Below are 21,070 nucleotides of genomic sequence, written 5' to 3'. Positions count from 1 at the left end.
TCAATCCAAAATTCCAACAAATTTGTTAATGTCAACTTGAGGAGGTAAATGTAATTTTCACAATTTTAAACATAAAATTTAAATTTGACAGTCAATGGGGTAGGTTAACATCTTTTAGTTTTTCTCTTCACCCGTCATGTGACAACCCGTTCCGAATTTTACGTTTTTATTTTATTTTAAAAGCGTGAATTTACTAAATTGCCCTAGAGGCAAGGACTTTGACTTCCGTTGACCATCGACTTGAGAGATGTGGGACTTATTCTTTAAGCATATCCTCATAGTACTCTTTGGTACGAACGTATAGGCGAAAGCCGTTTGCGCGTCCGGATTATAACGGTATAGTTACGGACGTTCGAAATTGGTTATTCAAGGTTTAGTGTGTATTTAAATTAAACCCCCACTTTGTGGGGGAAGCCCAAAATCAGTAACGGAGGGAGGAAAGAAAGAAGAAAAGAAAAAAAAAAAAAAAAAAAAATAAGGGAAGAGAGCTTCCCGTGCACCCATACCCGCGCCACCACGAGACCACCTTCCAAGGCCGATTCCGGCCAACTCCGGTGGAGTTTTTCGATGCCACCACCACCATCTTGAAGCTCTCATTCCCCTCTACAAAACCCACCCAAGAACCACCTTGATTGACCATGGTATGAGGCGGTTTGAGGCCACGAAAGTTGACGAAAATCAATGGTGCTCCGGCCACCCTTTTCGATTTTCCGGCAAATCGGCAAAGCAATGGCCGATGCCACCACTTGGGCTTTGTAGCCCATCATCCCAGGAGAAAAACCCAACCAACCTTGACCCCGTTGGACCACCGTAGACGACGAATCGACGTCGGGAAGTTTTAGGCATCCGCCGGCTTCGTGGGCAAAATTGACCATCTTCCGTCCACTTTTGGACTTCGTGGCAGATATGAAAGTTGTTCCACTCACTGAGGTCTTCATTTCTGTGAAGTTTGAGAATTTTTGGAAATAGTTGGATTTTCCGGCTAGTCGGGGCGGCCGACCGCCACCCGCGGCGGCGCGTGCGGCGGCGCGTGGCCAGTGGGCCGCCAATGCTATTTTTAGGCTATGTCAAATGTCTTGAATTCAGTTTTGTCATTTGAATGACGTAGGTTGATAGTTGGAACCTAAATTCGTTACGATACGTTACTTGATAAAAATGTGAATCGATGATCCGACCGTTGGATCATCACCAAAATGGGATATATTATAATACGTAATATTTAAAGATTATAGGAATTTACAGATCGGGAATCCGACTTACGGATCTTCCTGAATTGGATTTGTAAGTTAGTAAAATAAATGTTCATGGCCACTTGTTTTAGGCAATTGGCGGAGATCTGACCGTTGGATCGTAATGAAATTTTAGTATGTTATTCTTGAAACATATTGTGGATCGTTGGAAGTTACGGATTAGAAATCTGATATGCGGATCTTCCGGGGCAAGTTATACAGGGTTGTAAACCCTACCATCGATCTTTGATCGACGGTTGACTTGTGGTCAATGGGTATCAAACTATTTTAGAATGTCGTTGAGGTTGTGTTTTATGTGAATTATGTACTCTTCGGATAAGAGTTCTGAGATGTGATTTGATAATTGGTCACAGGGACCAATCATTCAGGAAGCCTCGATGTGTGCGCTAGAGAATCATAGCGTGGACTCCAAGTAAGTGGATCTTTTCCTTTTTATCGTACATATTATTGAGAGTTCTATCGACACTTTTAAATTGATTAGGTATATTACTTTCATATATAATTATTGTGAATGCTTGAAGTACGATATGAACTACGAATGGCTTGATCCCTATTTGGGGTACGTAGGCAGTCTAACGAGACGTTAGATGCAGCCATAAAATATTTGAGACCAAAGCCTTGCTTGGGAAATTGAGTAAGGCGAAGGAAATTGGTAAAGGCAAGTTTTAGTTTTATGAATTAGTTAGCTAAATTAGTGTTAATTGGGTCGTCATGGATAATTATCCCTGAAAATAAGTAGTTTGGGAGTAATGCGTTATTGATTGTACATTTCTCACTGTATTGTTTATAATTGAACATGCTACGACATGGTTGAGTATTAGATTGCATCATAGTATATCAATATGTATATTACTTGCATATAATTATTGGGAATGCTTTCAAGTGCAAAGGTGAACTCAGGACACCCAGGTAAGTTCAGGTGAGTTTATGGTACTAGTTGAATCGATTGCGTTATAGCATGACTACAGTTATGTGTTAGGCAACTTCGATACTGTCGTACTGGTTGCCATGTGTTGCACATGTTATATTGAGATGCATTGAGAGCTCATAAACCTGCACCCCGGTGTTAGTGCTCCCGCCCGTGGCCAGGGCACAGTCCTTCACGTGATGTTCACCTTCCGCACCTTATGCTCACCTTGGATTCAAGGTAGGTGCACAGTCCTGTCGTACAGACCACTTTAGGTGGTTCCGACTCGTAGGTGACCCGCGATTATTCGCCCAGTCTTCACGTGATCGTAGCACTTGAGCTTATTTATTTACACCCAGTCCTGTCGTACAGACCACATTAGGTGGTTCCGACTCGTGTGCAGGTATACTTATTGAGCTATATGCTAGCCAGGATTGATGAGATATGGATAAGTCGTACAGGTCACTATAGGTGACTCCGACTTATATGCTAGCCAGGATTGATGAGATATGGATAAGTCGTACAGGTCACTAGAGGTGACTTCGACTTATATGCTAGCCAGGATTGATGAGATATGGATAAGTCGTACAGGTCACTAGAGGTGACTCCGACTTATATGTTAGTCAGGATTGATGAGATATGGATAAGTCGTACAGGTCACTATAGGTGACTCCGACTTATATGCTAGCCAGGATTGATGAGATATGGATAAGTCGTACAGGTCACTATAGGTGACTCCGACTTATATGCTAGCCAGGATTGATGAGATATAGATAAGTCGTACAGGTCACTAGAGGTGACTCCGACTTATATGTTAGCCATGATTGATGAGATATGGATAAGTCGTACAGGTCACTAGAGGTGACTCCGACTTATATGCTAGCCATGATTGATGAGATACGGATAAGTTGTACATGTCATTTTAGATGACTCTGACTGATATATCACTTTGTATTGATTTAGTTCATTTGGCCTACTTATTAATGTATGGTGGAGTTAATGGCAAACCGTGGTTTGGTCATTTCTGAGTATGGTTTGGATATATGTATATATGTTGTACTGTCTTATGGAAAACGATACGGGTTTTACATTAGGGCATTACTTTTAGAGAGGTAATAACTTTGGGAAGCTTGGTTTTATTGCTTACTCACACCTTCTGTTTGGTGCCCTCCAGGTTTTAGCTGCTGAGTTTGTATCGACAACAATCTGTGGTGAATCTTAGTATTAATGGATATTTTTGAGGGTATGATTCTTACCCATACTACTGTACCTTACTTATGCTCTGACATCGCGTGTGAAATGGGTTCGCTCCCACTCGTAGCGCACTCTGGTACTTAGACACTTTTAGATTCAAATTTATTTACTTTTTATACACTATCACATTTTATGGCTTCGTCACCTTCCAGGTGTCGGCCAGCACAGCTCGATTCAGGGTCCAAGTGGACTTTCTGGGTCGGGGTGTGTCACGTCATGTCAACTAAGCTATTATTTTATTGCATTAAAATATTATCATAAATGTTTTGAAATAAAAAATAATAATAAAATTAATAAAATGCAGTCAATAATCAATTCAAAAAAGATTTGAAGCTATTGTTAATTTGGGCAACAAGAGTGATGGTTGCTAATTCACATCATGCCACATCAGATTTGGTTTTTCGGTTGGAAAATTGTTGCTATCTTTTGACTATTAATTCTGATTTGGATAGTCTATTTTAGAGATGTTCTAAGATAGCAAGGCAAAGACAATTATGTACATGTAAAGGAACTCTTATTGACATTCAAAAAATCTCATTATACACTTTTCATAACTAAATCTAAAAAATAAAAATAAAATAAAATAAAAAATTTAAAGCGTCAATAACAACTTCTTATAAATATGTTATATAAAAGGACCGCCAGGACATAACACATAATGGCATATAAAATGGAGGCCATGACGTAAGAAGAGTAAAAGGTGCCAAATGTGATGAGAAAGCATGTGAAATGCATTGAAGCTAGTCTGCCTTGTTTTGTATTCATAATATTAAATATGATGTGTTGGAAAATATTATTATTTTAGATATTATATTGTTTGGATTTTCTTATAAGTTTAAATTGGGTCTAGTCTGTTAGTATTAGGGTTAGATGTGTTCGTTATAAATATAATGATTCCTAGTTTTTTAGAATAAGTTAGTCACAATGTGGCATTGTGAGGTTTTGTAGCCTTTCTAGCATTTTTATTTTATTTTTATAATATTCTTATTATTTTGTAGTCTTGTTTATGTACTCTGGTATTCAACTTGATGAACAATATTCATATCATGAACAACCGTCCCCTTTATAGCCACTCCAGTGAAACACTTACATGACAATATTCATATTCTACATGTGTATTTATGTACTGGATTCTTTTAATTCATATTATACACGTGTATTTATGTAATTGATTCTTTTAAAGTGACTATAACACTACCATGTGGAGTTACAATTTCACATTCTATAACGCATGTATTTATTTACTTAATCTTCTCAGTACAACGTCACATTGTCAAGTGATGTTATAGTCACACATATTGCAATATTGTATTTATTTACTATTGATAAACCTTAATTTGGGGAGGTATTATGTAGTTTACAAGTTCGAGCATCAGAGATGAGCTTGACCTTGCAGTGCTGATCATCAAGTGAAAATAGAAGGAAGCTGACACAGAAAATTTACCACAGATTGGCAGATAGCCATGACATAAAGCAAATGATAAAGGAAAGAGCACATTATTCCAACAAGTTCTGATGATTTATTTTGCCCAACCTCCAGGGTATGAAAGTTTATATAAAGTACCAAGAGAGTAAAACCTTCTTATCACAATAACTTTTCATACACAACACATTATCACTACGAGAAAAACCAGTGTATACACATGTTGTACACACATTTTCTTCCAAAGGTACATCGACCTTAAAATGGGGCACCAAACTGGAGGACCCTCTTCCAAGATGGTCTGTTGCTAATGTTATCCCACCATGCAGAGCCATGCTTTCTGTCCCTGATCATATACTCTTTTCCCATATTAGCCACCAAGTATTGAGTGAGCGGAAGGTGGCTAAGATCAGCAAGGCTGAAGAAATCACCGGCCAAGTACTTGCTCTTTGACAGCTGTTCCTCGTAAATGTCCAGCACTTTTCCCAACGTTTCTTCACTTTCTTGTATGATCTTAGGGTCTGAAGGAAAACCCAAAATTGAGGCAAAAAGAATGTGAAGGGCCATATTGTAGCTAGGTGGGTGGAAGTTGTGTGCTTCAACTTCCAGCCACTGTTCCACAAGCCCTCTTTCCTCAGTTATCTTCCCCAGCAAATTAGTCCATTGTGACTTGTACTTTTCTGCGTAGTACCTCATGATTGCACGTGATTCTACAGATCAAAGATGATTTATCAAACAATTGGCAAGATTTCAGAAAGATAGACTAGTGGAGTTTTATCTCAAACAAAAAAAAACTTTGGTTCTATTAGTAGTGTGTAAAACCAATGGCCCACTCCAACAACATCGATATTGTCCCCACTTTACCACCTACCCAATCCGTCAAGTGTAGGGTTTTATCACAAAAGATCTCGTTGTTAGTTAGAGGGGGGTTAGGATATTTAAACTATTCTTTTCTCATTGATACGGTCGTAGTGTTGTATTGTATTTGCTCAGGTTTCCGATGTGCAGCTTTACATTCTTAGCAAGCAACTTGTTGAATCATTGTATTGGTGATCAGTTCAGGCATTTCATCGAACACCTTCCGTACAGCTTCAAAGGGGTGAATTCTAGAACCTCCATGCGGCTATGTGGCTTCGCCACTATTGGTGATGTTAAGAAACCGGTGAGCAAGTGTATTGCAGTGTGAATCTGATGCTACTTAAGTAAACCCACAAAAGGTAATTCTCAAAAGATAAAAAAATTTGGCCCCAAAATGATTGTCCCTCAGTTGGTTAAGAATATTCACCGCTGCAATTGAAATTTCGAGTTCGATTTTACCCCACTATCACTTGTATCAGATTAAATAATAAATAAAATAAAAAATAAAAAAATAAAAAATAAAAAACAAGTGCCAGCAAGTAGAATTATCAGAGAGACGGGCCGAAGGCCCACTTCCAACAACACCGATATTGTCTCCAACTTGGTAATTACCACCTACACAATCTGTCTGGTATGAGGTTTTATCACAAAAAACCTCAGTATTAGTTGGAGAGAGGGTTAGGTATTTAAACTATTCTTTTCTCATTGATACGGTCAATGTCAGACATTTCAACACGCCGAGACCCAATTAGTGGGTCACACATAGGAGATCCACACATCGACAACCACATGGAGTCAAGGGGACTCACCCTACACGCGGCAGTACAGTACGAGCCCGCTCCTTAGGTCACACGTGGGAGATCCACACATCGACAACCACATGGAGTCAAGGGGACTTACCCTACACATGGCAGTATAGTACGGGCCCACTCCCTCGCTCTCATACCAGTAGAATTATCAAAGAGACATGCCAAATGCCTACTTCAAACAACACCGATACTGTCCCTAACTTGGTAATTACCAACTGTACAATCCATCAGGTGTGTGGGATTTTATCACAAAAGGGGCAGTACAGTACGGGCCCACTCCCTAGGTCACACGTGGGAGATCCACACATTCAAACAACACCGATATTGTCCCTAACTTGGTAATTTACCACTGCACAATCCATCAGGTGTGAGGTTTTATCACAAAAGGGGCAGTACAGTACAAGCCCGCTCCCTAGGTCACACGTAGAACATCCACACATCGACAACCACGTGGAGTCAAGGGGACTCACCCTACACACGGCAGTACAATACGGGCCCGCTCCCTTACTCTGATACTCGTAGAATTATCAGAGAGACGGGCCGAATACCCATTTCCAACAACACCGATATTATCCCTAACTTGGTAATTACCACCTGCACAATTCATAAGGTGTGAGGTTTTATCACAAAAGGCCTTGGTATTAGTTGGAGGGGGTTAGAATATTTAAACTATTCTTTTCTCATTGATACGGTCGATGTGGGACATTTCAACAAAAAGCATAGCATACCATATAGAGTATAATCTTCATCTTGAATGAGAGGAACTGATCCAAATGGCTGCATTTAAAGACAAACCAATTCAAAAATCAACACACACATAAATAATTTCCATAGTTTATGAGTAAAACAATCACTAATTAGAAACAATTGGATTAAGAAGTAATTAATTAGCCAACATGAAACTTGAGGAAATCAGGGTGTTTGTGCTCTCCCTTGAGGAGATCAATGGGGACTGTCTCAAAGTCGACCTCTTTCTCAACAAGGCACACCAGCACATGCTTTGGGGAGCCGTACGGAGGCCCATACACCTTCACCACCATTGTTATGACTTTTTCAATGTAAGAACCAAAGGTTCTTTACTTCTTACTATATAGATAGAAAAATGGAAGGGATATTTCCATAAACAGGATTAGGGCTTCTTGAAAATTGCATACAATTGAAAAATGGAAGGGATATTTCCATAAACAGGATTAGGGCGTCTTGAAATTTCCATTCCCAAATTTCCAAAAGTCTTTGTGACCTAAGTTTTCTTTCAATTATATATACTTTGACTAGAAAATGATCGCTGAGCAAAGAAAATGAGTGCTTTTACTAGAATAAGAGGATTGTATTCATTGTACATATATCTAATTTCTGAATAATGAGGTTTTTACAGAACAAGAGAATTGTAAGACTTTGATTATGTTAATACACAAATGGAGAATAACAAAACCATGGAAGCCTCTTTTCTTCAAGTATGTGATGAGAAATTCATTAAGTTTGGCCTAGGAGAGGGCATGAGTTGGTTTGGGTCGGTTTTGGGCCAAAATCGAAATCGAAACTAAACCAACCTAGTCAATTGGGTCAAAATTGTAAACCAAAACTGATCAAGCTAGGTTTAAAGCCGATCAAGTTGGTTAATCAACAGTGGTGAGTTGGTTTGGGTCGGTTCTCGGTTTGTGTGAAGGCGTAAATACATAACAAATTTCTCCCCCAAAAGCTACAGAACATAGCACCAATATGAGTGGTTGCTAAAAAAAAGTACAAATGAAGTAGCCCAAGGAGAGCACCAAGGCAGTAACTGTTGCCTTCCCCTAATGGTGCCCCCAGTTGTTCTCTAAAGGGACTCTTAAACTAATCAGGTTTTGTTTTCATGTGGTGGAAACATGGTAACTCATAAATAACTAACCATGTATATAGTTACACGTATTAATTATGATTAAGAAAATAAAATAAAATATATGTGGGTTAACTCGGTTAACAGCATGTTAAGAATTTTAAGAATCGATTTCCAAACCGATTAAGGTTGGGAAGGTTTGGTTTAACTACCGAAAATTGGAAGAAAAAAAAAGAAAAAAAAAAAGCAAACCAAACCAAGCTGCCGATGCAGTTCACTCATTTTTTTTTTTTTTTTAAATGCCCAGCCCTAGTTTGGCCAAACGAAGGGCAACTCAAGAGGCCCTTCTCTCTTCGAAATAAAGGGTAAGCACATGTGAGAAATATAAAAAAAAAAAAGTCGAGAGAAGACGGTGAGAGAGATGTAGATGATATATGTATAAAGAAAAATACCAACAATAAAAACTGAAAACTAAAACTATTTTAAGTTGCTTTCACTTTTAATATTTTGGTTCTTATTTATTTTTCTCTCACATTACCCGTCACCCTCATTTCCTCTTATTTCAAGCACAATAAATAAAAATTAGGGTAAATATTAGTTTACTACCCTCATGTTTCGTGGTTTTCAACATTTAGTACATCAAATTTTTTTCGTCCCAGAGTCATACCTAAAGTGTAAATTTTGGGACAGTCTCATACATCCGTTAGTCAAACTGTTAAGTCTCCCGTTAAGTGATGAGGTGGCGCCCATGTGGACAATGATTAGGTGCCACATGTCATTAAAGGATCCACGTGAATATTAAAAAAAATTTAAAAAAAAAAATATGGGCGTTCACCTTCACCCCTTCCGACCCTCTCCCTCATTATCCCTCCCTTCTCTTCTCTGCACCCAACCTCCCCGCACATCCACCCATTCCCCTCATTCTCCCTCATTTCTCTCCTTTGCACTCACAACCCTCCTCATCCTCCTCACGAACCTTATGTCCATAGCTGTTATCTCACAACCCCAACCCCTCCTCACCCCCGTCGAGCAAGACACCTTCTACACAGTTCTGGGTTCCGTCAACCCCAACATCCCCTGGCACTCATTCTTCCCCGACGGCCTCTGCCTCTCTGCCCTTCACAGTGTCATATGCGACTTCTTCTATGAAATCCCCCTGAGCTTCTTAAAGATGAAGAAGCTAAAGGTTCTTGATCTGGGTTACAATTATTTTTCGGGAAATGTTCCTGAATCTGTGGGAAATCTCTCGGAGCTGGTGAATGAGGGGAATGTTTTGGCTACTGCGGGAGGGAAAATGATGGGTGTTGGGTCGGAATTTGGCATGGGCATTCGAGATAGGGTTTGGGGATATGAGTTGTCTGCGTCAGAGAAGCAAAACCTAAAAACCCAAATACCAAACCCCACAAAAATAAAACAATTTTTTTTTATGCAAAAAAATCAGTTTCAAGCAAAAAAGCTTCAATCTAAACTTTACCCAGTTGGGTTTTTCTCAAAGTTTTCAAAAGCCCATCTCAGGAACTCCAAGAACTGACATGATTTGATCCAAAAATTGGAAAGAGCAAATGGGTTTTCTCTCAAACCCTGTTTCCAATTTCTCCCTCTATTTGCTTTTGTTATTCTTTCTCATTAGTTTTGAGCTCATCCCAGTTGCTAAATCTACCACTGACATCACCTCCTTGGAAAAAGTATGCGGGATGGTGAGTGCAGAGGAGGGGAATGGGTGAGTTTGCGGGGAGGATGGGTGCAGGGAAAAGAAGGGAGGGGGTCGGGAGGGGTGAAGGTGAACCCCTCCTCTGATGAAGAAGAAGAAGAAGAAGAAAAATCCACGTGAACTCCTCTAAAGAGAAGAAAGAAAAAAAAATCCACGTGAACCCTTTAATGACACGTAGCGCCTAGTCATTGTCCACATGGGCGTCATGCCATCATTTAACGGGAGATTTAATAGTTTGACTAACGAATGTATGAGACTGTCCCAAAATTTACACTTTAGGAATGACTTTGGGACGAAAAAAACTTGATGTACTAAATGTTGAAAATCACGAAACATGATGGTAGTAAACTGATATTTACCCTAAAAATTATATTAAAAACTAAAAATAAAATAATTACCCAACATTACCTTAATTGCTTAATTATTTCTTGCACGCTCATATGTAATGCATTATTATTTTTTTGGATAATCATATATATATATATATATATATATATATATATTTGTTTCTTAAAAAGCTGACAACTGGTAACAAGTTACGGTTATCCATATCATCCGAAAACCAAGAAGACTTACAAAGACATTTCAACTTCTCCTATATATAAAACTGGCTTCCACAATACAAAAATAAAAATAGAGGCATATCAGTACGCATAATTTTGCAACCAAATAAAACAAAAACATATACGCTGTACATTAACGGGCGGTCGTGTCACAATTGTGAGAACGTATGCATGCCAACAAGCCGTGTCAGATTTTGTGACAAGGTGCCAAAATGGAAATAATGAGGTTATATGTGTGTGTGTGTGTGTGTGTGTGTATATATCCCTATCTTCGAATGTACGTAGGAGCTTATGTATCATATCTGCAATAGTCATCTATAATGAGGAGTGCTCCAGCTACGATTTTCCCAACGACTTACAGAATTCTGGTAATTGTGTGAAAAGGTTTTTGTTTTCCTTTTCTCCCTGATCGAATCAACATCATTAATTATCTGATCTGTGTGGACGCTAACCTTTAAGCTGTGAAACCTCTCAATTCAAAGATGTTAATGCATGTGTTGGTATCCAATAGACTGTCCGATATTAGCATTGAAATGTAGCAGTCGTTTGAACATGTATGTAATATCCAGAACAAAAATCCTTGGGTTACAGACTTACAGTAAATACTGAAAGACAGTGATCTTGCAATATGCTCAAGGATGCTGGTCCGCTAACAAAAAATTTCGGAAGAAAAGGCTTTTTCGATTTCATTGAAAAAAACAAACATATTTGATCAGTACGCGAATAAGTATGGGATGACTTTTCACAAATAAGTTCCGCAAAGCTCCATTTTATAGTAAAAAAAAAAACACACTTAAACTGTCGTTTGAATTGCAATTTGCGAATTTGGATTATCGTAATGAGTATGAGATATACTATGTTTATGTAAACATATTGTTGGGAATGTGATACTTGCCAAGTGAGTATGAACTTTCCATGCAGAGGGAATTTCATACATGTTCCTTAATTACCTTGGGAAAACTTTTGTGCATGTTTTTGTGCAAATTTACGTAAAAGTAAGTGAACAAATTTTTTATTCCCGTTACTGTAAACCAAGCATGGAAATTGGACAAATACTTTATGGTCTCATTTCCTACTGTTTGAGTTTGCATATAGATATGTGAATGAAGATCTTTCAATATCTTCTCTAGATAGACATAATGAAAATTACACACACACACTTTTTTTTTTTTTGAAGAAGAAGAAGAATGAAAATTATATTTAAAGCATTATTTTAATTAAAGGAAAAAAATGCCTAGTTCCAACTGTTATTATCGCGGCAGCATTAGACATCAAAGGAAGTACACATGTTCACACTATTGTTTTGAAGTGTTTCTTACTAACAATTATCAACGGATCAGCTAAAAAAAAATTATCTAAGCATGCTTTTTCTTACCACCATTTTTTCCACCCTTTGAAACCCTATCATGGAAATTTAACACTCGTATCCCAAGATTTTAAAAGGCGCTGGTCACTAGTTAGGCGACGGACAGGGGACTACCGGCTAAGTGGGGGCCTAGTCGTTAATGTTAATTAAACTTATTATATAGCATACAAGTAAATGTTTATTTATACATAAAGTAAATATATGTAATTGTATTGGGATACAAAATTGCAAATTAGAATGATATATAAATTATAGAGTACTTGAACATATTCAAAGCATGAGAAACAAGCATATAATGAATGTTCATCTAAGTATCCAACAAGTCTCTCTTACAATTTATTGAAAAAATAAAATGCAAAATGTAAGATCTATTTTTGGTCTAAGTCAAAGTTGCGGTCTAGGTGATTTAGGCGGGTTTAGACGTCCTTTCTTATTTTTTTAAACACTTAGTGATTAATCATGGCATAGCCAGCTGCCTAGTGCTGAGATGGGGCCTAAACGGTCCTAGGCGGGAACTCTTAGAACACTAGTCACAACACTCAAAGTCGAAATATGTCTCATTCATTGGGAAACCAAATGGTCAATAGTTCCGAAAGGTAAACTTCATGAGAAAGCAACTCTTGTATTTTGGGCAACATAGACTTACTGCTTCGTTAATCTTCATCAAAATGTAAGCAATTAAACAAGACTTCTTATAACGACAAAAAAGAAAAACAAGATTTCTAATATTGCTGCTGCTTGATCAGTTTTACCCTTCAATTAACAGACATTTAACGGAAAATCAATTTTAGATTAGATTTGCTAACGAATTACATCACGAGGGTTTAAATCCTATTTTTTTTTTTATCACGGTGGCTATCTTCCGATTATATTATCACCAGAAGGGCTATTTATCCGATTAAGCCTTTTAATTTTGTGTTTCAAACAAAGGGTAAGCACATGAGAGAAATATAAAAGAGTCGAGAAAAGACGGTAGAGAAACATAGAAGACATATGTATAAAGAAACACACCCAAAATAACTGAAAACTAAAACTATTTCCAAGTTATTTTCACTTTCAATATTTTGGTTTCATTCTTATTGTTTTTACCCCTCTCTTGCATTACCCTTCACCCTCATTTTTTTTTTCTTCTTTCAAGCACATAAATAAAAAAATATGTTAAAAACTAAAAGTAAAATAATTATCAAACATGACCTTAATTGCTTAATTATTTTCTTCCGCGCTCATATATAATGCATTTATATTTTTTGGATATATATATATATATATATATATATATATATATATATATCTCAAGCGAATTACTATAGCACTCCAAAAATCTCAATTAGCACTCCAAACTTTCTGTAATTAGAAAGAAAAATATACTTGTGAGGAGTGTAAAATGAGTCTTTGTCTAAGTATCTAGCAAGTCTCTTACAATTTATTGAAAAAATAAAAAGGGACCTTGAATGCAGTCTCTAGCCACTCATACTCGTTGATTAAAACCTTAGTGGTTTTCAATTTTTTATTAAAACCCTTGATTTTGTACACTTCAGCATATTAATATTAATATATTTCCATGTCAACAATAAAACTTAAGATTTTATGGTATTTAAAATCTCACATCTAATGAGCTTATTAAAAATAAAAATAAAATAAAATAAAGAGGCCAACAAAAAATATGGAAATTTTTTCAAAATTTTGATTGAATAAAAATTCAGTATTCAAGAGTTACGATGTGGTTCACGTGTAACGACCCGTCCCCAATTATTCTGGTTTTTATAATTTTATTACGTGAATTTACGAAAATATCCTCCAAGGCAAAATGTTGACTTTTGTTGACTGCCTTGTCGTATCACGTAAGATCCATTTTCTTAGCGTATCCTCATAGTACTCGTTGCTATGAACGCATGGGCGCAAACAGAATGTAATTTGGAGTTATAACGAAGAAATTATAAACAAACAAAGTTAAGGGCAAAATGATCAGTTGACCATTTTCTAGAAGGCTCCATATTGTTGGAGCAAAAATCTGGGAAGCCACACACACGTGTATGGCTACGATGGAAAGGTAAGAAGAGAAAGAAGAGAGATGGACAGTGGAGAGAAAGGTAAAATGAAAGAAATAAAGGCAGGATTGCCCAATCGTGGAGAGAGAAAAAAAAAAGAGTGAACCAATGAGGATGAGAAGAAAGAAAGGAGGGGAACCCAATCCTTTTCCTTTGACCCATTTTCCCATCGTGATCCGGTTCCCCGAACCGGTTCCTGGCACCATTTTTCGACATGATTTCGTCGATTTTTCGGGCGATTCGCAGGCATCCACCACCATAAATCAACTAAAAAACTTCCTATCTTCATTTCTCCATCAAACCCGAGCTCTTTTGAGCATTATTTTGCAACGATCACCCCCGTTGACTTCAAGGACACCACAGCAGTGATTGCCCATTTCTACAACCACCACCGTCGACCACCACCATCAATCGGCTCCCCTTGAGGTCAGGAACAAAGCCCATGCATTGGTTGGGGCATTAGAGTTCGTTTGGACAGCGAATCGAGATCACCCATTTCTAGGGTTTTCGGCAGATTGAGGGTGATTTGAGGGGTTTTCTAGCCGAATTGGACTTCACCCAAGATCACTCCTTAGGTTTTCCGACGTGCCAAATCCGAATCCGCCCGTCCGTTTTCCCAAATTCTATTGTTTAGGTATAGTTTTACTAAAAGGTCTCTAATTGTGTTTAGGCTCGTTGGCAGGAAGCGACGTCTTCCTCACTAGTTCGAGCAGTTCTTTGGCAATAAAATATGTGAGTGGAGCCTTTCTTAACTTATATGTTTATAAAATATTAGTGTAGCATGCATTTCATAATTCATGATTGAATATGTTTTACATTATGCTTTATTTAAATAGCTTTTATGGAATAATTATGATTTATTGGATTTACATATTACTAACCGTTATGCATCACTGGATTTTCATTTATGAATTTCTATGTATTCATGCGTATGTTTTATTATGGATTTATGAATATGATTTACTATGGATTTATGAAATGAGGTTTTGAGCTTTTGAACTTCGGATCGATATGAGATTTTGAGATATGTTTCCGATACGTATCAGTGGTTTATTATACAGCACATCCACACAACATAGGTATGTAGATGTCTATGGCCATAGGACACAGTTGATGATGATTATGTATATATTTCTTCTCCAACGTAACCCGGAGTCATACAGCTTCACCTTTGGGTGATGGGGCCTACTATGTTCCTTCACTGGCGTAACCCATTGCTATACAGCTTCACCTTTGGATGATGGACAGGTACCGCTTGGTGAATAATGAGATGTTATTGATGACATACCCCCAGCTTCACTAACGAAACCAGTGTCAGACAACTTCACTAGCCACGGTTAATGTCGGTGTGTGATGTATATATTTTCTTCTCCGGTGTAACCCGAAGTTATACAGCTTCACCTTCGGGTGATGGGGCCTTCCATGTTTCTTCACTGGCGTAACCCAATGTTGTACAGCTTCACCTTTGGGTGATAGACAGGAACTACCTTCGGGTGACTATGATACCCTTAGAGAGTACAGTATTTATGAGATTTATGGATTTGCCTTTGAGCGATGATTACACCATTATTGAGCATGGTTTTACTCATACTTGTTTTATGAATGTTCTACATGGCATGCTAGTGTTTTTCATAAAACCTATATGTGGTATTATATATGTGTTTTCAAAACAGGGGGTTATTATGTTCAGAAATAAAATGTTTTCCTATTATTAGTATTATTATTATAAACTTTGGTCCACTCACCTTTCTGTTTTTGCACCCCCTCAAGAGTTGGGATCGAGGCACATGATCGCGGCATCAGGACTCTACAACATACGTATCCTCAAGTCTCCTCAATATAACTATCATTCCCTTGTTCGTATCTTTTTATAGTAATTATTCCTTATTATTTCTAATTAATTGTATGCTCTGAACACGTTCTTGCTTTGGTATAATCGTTTTAACTACTTATCTTGTATTTGTATGTATGTTTAAAATGGCTTCATCACCCTCGGGTGTCAACCATCACGTACCTACCCTGATATTTCGGGATATTGGAGTTGGGGCGTGTCGACATAATGGGTGAATAACTTTTTTCATAGATAATCCCGGGGTGTTGTGAGAAATCTTGTGCAGCAAGACGAGTTTTGTGACACACAATTTCGTTCTTCTCATTACGATTCTGAACAAAAACCCACTTGTAGCCAATTGGCTTCACATATGGATGAGTAGGAGCTACAGGTCCAAACACCTTACGTTTTGCAAGTGAATCAAGTTTGACTTGTATTGCTTGTTTCCAGTTTAACCAATCAATTATACATTGACATTCATCAATAAAATGAGGTTCAATGTCATCACTCAACATGATCTCAGTAGCTGCTCCATATACTAATGCATCGTCGAAAATCATTTCATTTCTATACCAAACATCATCCAAGCTAGCATAATGGATCAAAATCACACGATTCTCAGGAGGTGGATTCATCTCTTTAAGGACGTTTCTGTAATCTATAATTTCCTAATGAGTTGGATAGAATGAGTAGGCGACAGTTGATTCACAATAAGCTCTTCAAGGGCATGTGTCGTGGGTTTCCCCTTTCGGGGGTGTGAATCCTTTGACCCCAGTGGTCTGCCATGCTTATGGGTAGGGGCAGATTATTGGCTAGCCGTTAATGTATGTGGATCGGCCAAAGTGGTGTCCCAGGCCTTCAAGAAGGAAGTCCGTCGTACATTTGATACATTCATCTTTGCAGGCACATTTGCAGCTCGAATATGTGATCTTGTTACTCGTGCTAGATCGGTGAAAGCATATGGCATACTCTGAGCTACGCTCTGAAGATATAATATGCGCTACATTTCAGTTTCAGATTGATTGATGTACGGATCTAAATGAGACAAAGTGAGAGTCGTCCATGATAATTTGCGTCATTTTTCAAGAACGGTGACATTCTTATCTCCCCCTAACGATGGAAATACTATCTCATAGAAGTGACAATCCATGAAACGGGCAGTAAACAGATTGCCTATCATAGGTTCTATGTAACTAATTATCGAAGGAGAATCATATCCGACATAGATTTTCATCATTTGCTGATGCCCCATTTTTGTATGTAAGCGAAATCGACACATAGATCGCACAACCAAAAACGTACAGATGCAGTATATCGGTTTGTATCCAGTAACCAACTGAAGGGCCCTATATGGTTGGGTCATAACAAATCTCAGGCCAACTAACATGGCTGCGTGCAATATTGCATAGCCTTAACCAACGATCGGAAGCTTGGAATGTATAACCAACGATCAAGCAATCATTTCTAAGCACTTAATGATTGCCTCTGCCAGGCCATTCTAGGTGTGAACATGAGGTATGGATGTTCAACTTTAACCCCAACCAGGATGCAATAGTCATTAAAAGTTTTAAATGTGAATTCTCCAGCATTATTTAATCGAATAAATTTGATTGGATATTTAGGGTGGTGAGCCCTAAGCTTGATAACCTAAGGCAACAGTTTGGAGAATACAACGTTCCTTGCGGACAACAAGCACACTTGTGGCCAACGTGTGGAAGTGTCAACCCAAACCATAAAATATCTAAATAGTCCGCAGGGAGGGTGATCCATCAGTCCACAAATGTCCCCCTGAATCCTTTGTAGAAAAATAGGTGGGTTCCAGCAAATCTTGTCATAAGAAGGCTTAATAATAATTTTTCCCAATGAGCAAGTTTGACATGCAATTCCATGAATCGAACCTAAACTTTGGGTTAACGGATGGACGTGTGATGATTTTAGGATACGGGGCATCGTTGTTCGTCCAGGGTGTCCCAAACGATCATGCCAAAGTGTAATCTTGTGTGCGATCCCACAGGTAGGGCTGGCCATATAGTGGCTTTCAATAGGACATATGGTCGTAGTATATAGACCACTCGGGATACGCTCCATCTTTTCTAGAATACGCTTCTGGCCATATTCGTAGGAAGTTATGCACACAAATTCAACTTCATTTTCTACATAGGTTTCAACGTTGTAATTGTTATCTCTAATGTCCTTGAAACTCAACAACATTCTTCTAGAATGTGGAGAATAAAGTGCCTCATCAATATTCAAGATTGTACCATTAGACAACATTATACGTGATTTACCGTAGTTCGATCAGGTTTGATGGTCCTGAGAGGGTTGTTAGAGGTGCATTCTTAGGTATGAAGTTAGTAAAATAGATGTGTTCATGCAAAACGGTTTGCGTAGTTGCATTATCTACCGACAACTAACTTTCCCACTAGTCATATCTAGAAATAAAAATTAATTTGAATCAGTCACATGCATAAAAGTTCTAAAAATAAATGTTCATTCAAAATAATTTATGTATTCAAGAATGGTAATGAATTAAAACTTAATATCCAAAAAACAAATAATCCAAACATAAAGGAAAATGTGCAAAATTAAACCAAAAAACAAGGGGGGTTGGGCCATATAGGTGGAATTCGGCCCCATTGTTCTAACTACAACTAAAAAAATAGTTTATGTCTAAGATTCTAATCTTCCGTAGGGGTGGTATCCTTCTAAAAGTCAGAAACCTCCATTTTGGTACTCTCAAGTTCATCCACTTGCACAAAGTTTGATTCAAACTTTTTACGACGAGAATGATATTCAGCTACAACCTTTGGAACCACAACGATAGCATATGTACGCATCCATGGTTTTAGGTGTTTCGCCCTTATTCTTAAAGTTTGGGGCCTTGGGAGCGAGGTTTGGGTGCTTATGGGCTCGGTTTCCTCCCTTAGGTGGGTCTTGGCTCTGTTGACCTTGACGGGGTGGCTTCAAGCACATTAGTCACCCTAGTAGGTCTAGCTTAATGATTCTTCATCAACAACTGATTTTGCTTTTCAGCCAGAAGTAAAACAGAGATCAAATCTAAAAACTTAGTGAACTTCTAAGCCTTATATTATTGCTACAGGACAATATTGGTAGCAAAGAAGGTCGAATAGGTCTTCTCTAGAAGATCATCTTTGGTCAAGTTCTCGTTACAAAACTTGAGAAGTGATTGGATTCGACAAACTTCAGAATTATATTCATTCACAGACTTAAAGTCTTGGATGCGCAGATGTTGCCAGTCATGTCTTGCTTTAGGCAAGAAGATGTCATTTTGGTGATCAAAACGATCAGCTAAAGCGACCTAAAGCTCTCATGGATCTTCCTCAGCAATGTACTCAGTTTGCAGTGCATCATGAATATGTCTTGGAATGAAGATCATGGCAGTGGCTTTCTTTGCAGTGAGGTGAGCTTCACATCTTGGACCTACTTGAGGTAGTTCCTTCTAGAGACCTCTAAAGCGGTGAAGTCGAGTTTGTTCAAATTCAACATGTCCCTATCACAAAATAAATGGACAAGATGTGGTTAGTGTGATTGAGAAAAAAATTCAATCCATTCACATAAAAGTAGAACATTCAGATTCTAATAGACATGTATTGGTTTAAATTTTCATGAAAAAACTTTGGGTTTCTTATAGGTGATGTTTTTAAGGCAAACTTTAGGTTTTCAAACAAGGCATGTTTCTAGAAGCTTCAAATTTCAAAATAATTATGAACTTCAGGTTCATATGTTCCCGCAAACAAACACAAATATATATATATATATATATATATATATATATATATATATACAGAAATATGCAATAATAAAATATGCAAATAGAACTTCAGGTCTAGAATTATAATTGAATTAATTATTTGAACTTCGGGCAAAAAAATTAAAGTGTGGGTGAAAAACTATAAACTTCATAAGGCCTAAAAAATAAGCATTTAAACATGGGGCCCAAAATAATAGGTCAAAGCCCACGGGTGGGGTGAGTAATTTGCAAAGTACGGCCCAGGCCCAAAAATTGGGCTAGGTTGGGCTCAGGCCCAAACACGGAGGCACAGATCCACTGCTTCGCAGCACGTGTGTTCCCAAGTGGGTGTGATCAAGTGCGTTGCACGCTAGGTGCACAAAATCTCTATCTACGGGTTGGAATATGGTGTGGTTAGGTGCAGGAAACTCAGAGAGCCCTTCAGGGGCTTCGTTTTGCTACGGTAGGGACACAGAGACACCAAAGTCACGTTTAAGTATGATGATAGGTCGAGAAGGGTCCCGACCCAAAGGTCCATGGCTCAGACCAAACACAAATCCTAACCATGCTAGGTGTGCGCATCAGAGAAATGAATGGCACCGCTGCTTTTGGTGGCCGTGTCTGGGTTGGTAGGACTGGGGACGAGTCACGGTGGTTGTTGACGACCACGGTGGTGAACAGAGATGGTTTAATCTCGACGTTTCAACAACCAAACCCTAGAAATTTTCAAATTGAATTTTCAAAAAAAAAAAAAATATCTGATAAGATTCAAGTGAATCTCGGTCTAATTTCCATCGGGGACAACTTCTGGTCGTCGGTAACAATGACCAAATGCTCAGGGCGATGCCTGTATGCAATGCCTGTGATGGTCATGGACAAGGACACCATTAATGGCGTCAGGGTTTTTCTGGGTTGCAAAGCCTAGAGCTTCTGGCTCCGTGGCTTGGTTTATCTCGGCCCGGCGCGGGGAGCCTAGCGACTTGGCTTCCAGCCATCGCCATTGGGGTTCCCCACAAAACCATAATTTTTTTAATTAAATTACAAAATATAAATTTAATTTCAATTGCATGCATATTCAACATATAATTCAACGCATGAGCATATATTTGATGCAATTCATGGCAATATCAATTCACATAATTCAACAATTGTGGATATAATGCATACACAATTTATATAGAATCTAAAATTCGAAAAATGTAAAGTTGGGTCATGCATTATGGTGAATGTTCATGCTAATAGGGCTACAAAAATATCAAGATAAAAACCATTGTTTTGAAAGAACATGATTGCGTGATGATATTGATGAACTGGTTTGATGTAGAAAACTTCCATGTCAGATTCCTAAGCGCAGCGGTAGGAGCGTGCTGATAACGTGTTTTGGCTTATATTTAACTGACAAGGGAGAGAGGGTTGGCGGCATAGAGAGAGAATAGAGAGAGAAAGAGATGTGTTTGTAGGGTTGTGTAGAGGATGTGTTATT

General features: G+C 38.2%; 1 protein-coding gene and 1 long non-coding RNA gene across 2 annotated transcripts; one reads left to right on the top strand and one right to left on the bottom strand.

The window, feature by feature from the left end:
• Positions 1-1,621: 1,621 nt before the first annotated feature.
• On the top strand, positions 1,622-3,515 carry LOC148689438 (uncharacterized). The gene is made up of 2 exons (XR_015958802.1): positions 1,622-1,662; positions 3,332-3,515. It is a non-coding gene; the product is annotated as an uncharacterized LOC148689438 (long non-coding RNA).
• A 1,577-nt stretch (positions 3,516-5,092) lies between these two features.
• LOC137708677 (glutathione S-transferase F9-like) lies at positions 5,093-7,541 on the bottom strand. The gene is made up of 3 exons (XM_068447801.2): positions 7,398-7,541; positions 7,230-7,278; positions 5,093-5,544 (listed from the first exon to the last, which is right to left on the bottom strand). The coding sequence occupies exons 1-3, from the start codon at positions 7,539-7,541 to the stop codon at positions 5,093-5,095; spliced, it is 645 nt and encodes a 214-aa protein (XP_068303902.2).
• Positions 7,542-21,070: the final 13,529 nt, after the last annotated feature.

Source organism: Pyrus communis, chromosome 17, assembly GCF_041283825.1.
Source record: "Pyrus communis isolate YQ-2024b chromosome 17, ASM4128382v1, whole genome shotgun sequence".
Classification (NCBI taxonomy): domain Eukaryota; kingdom Viridiplantae; phylum Streptophyta; class Magnoliopsida; order Rosales; family Rosaceae; genus Pyrus; species Pyrus communis.
The sequence above is the reverse complement of the archived record's forward strand: the minus strand, read 5'-3'. Positions and strand labels throughout refer to the sequence as shown.

Excerpts from the sequence above, each read along its gene's own strand:
- LOC137708677 (XM_068447801.2), bottom strand. The coding sequence starts at position 7,541 with ATGGTGGTGAAGGTGTATGGGCCTCCGTACGGCTCCCCAAAGCATGTG. Across the intron at positions 7,279-7,397 it reads CTGATTTCCTCAAGTTTCAT|CCATTTGGATCAGTTCCTCT; the intron begins GTTGGCTAATTA and ends CTTTAAATGCAG. Across the intron at positions 5,545-7,229 it reads TGAAGATTATACTCTATATG|AATCACGTGCAATCATGAGG; the intron begins GTATGCTATGCT and ends TTTGATCTGTAG.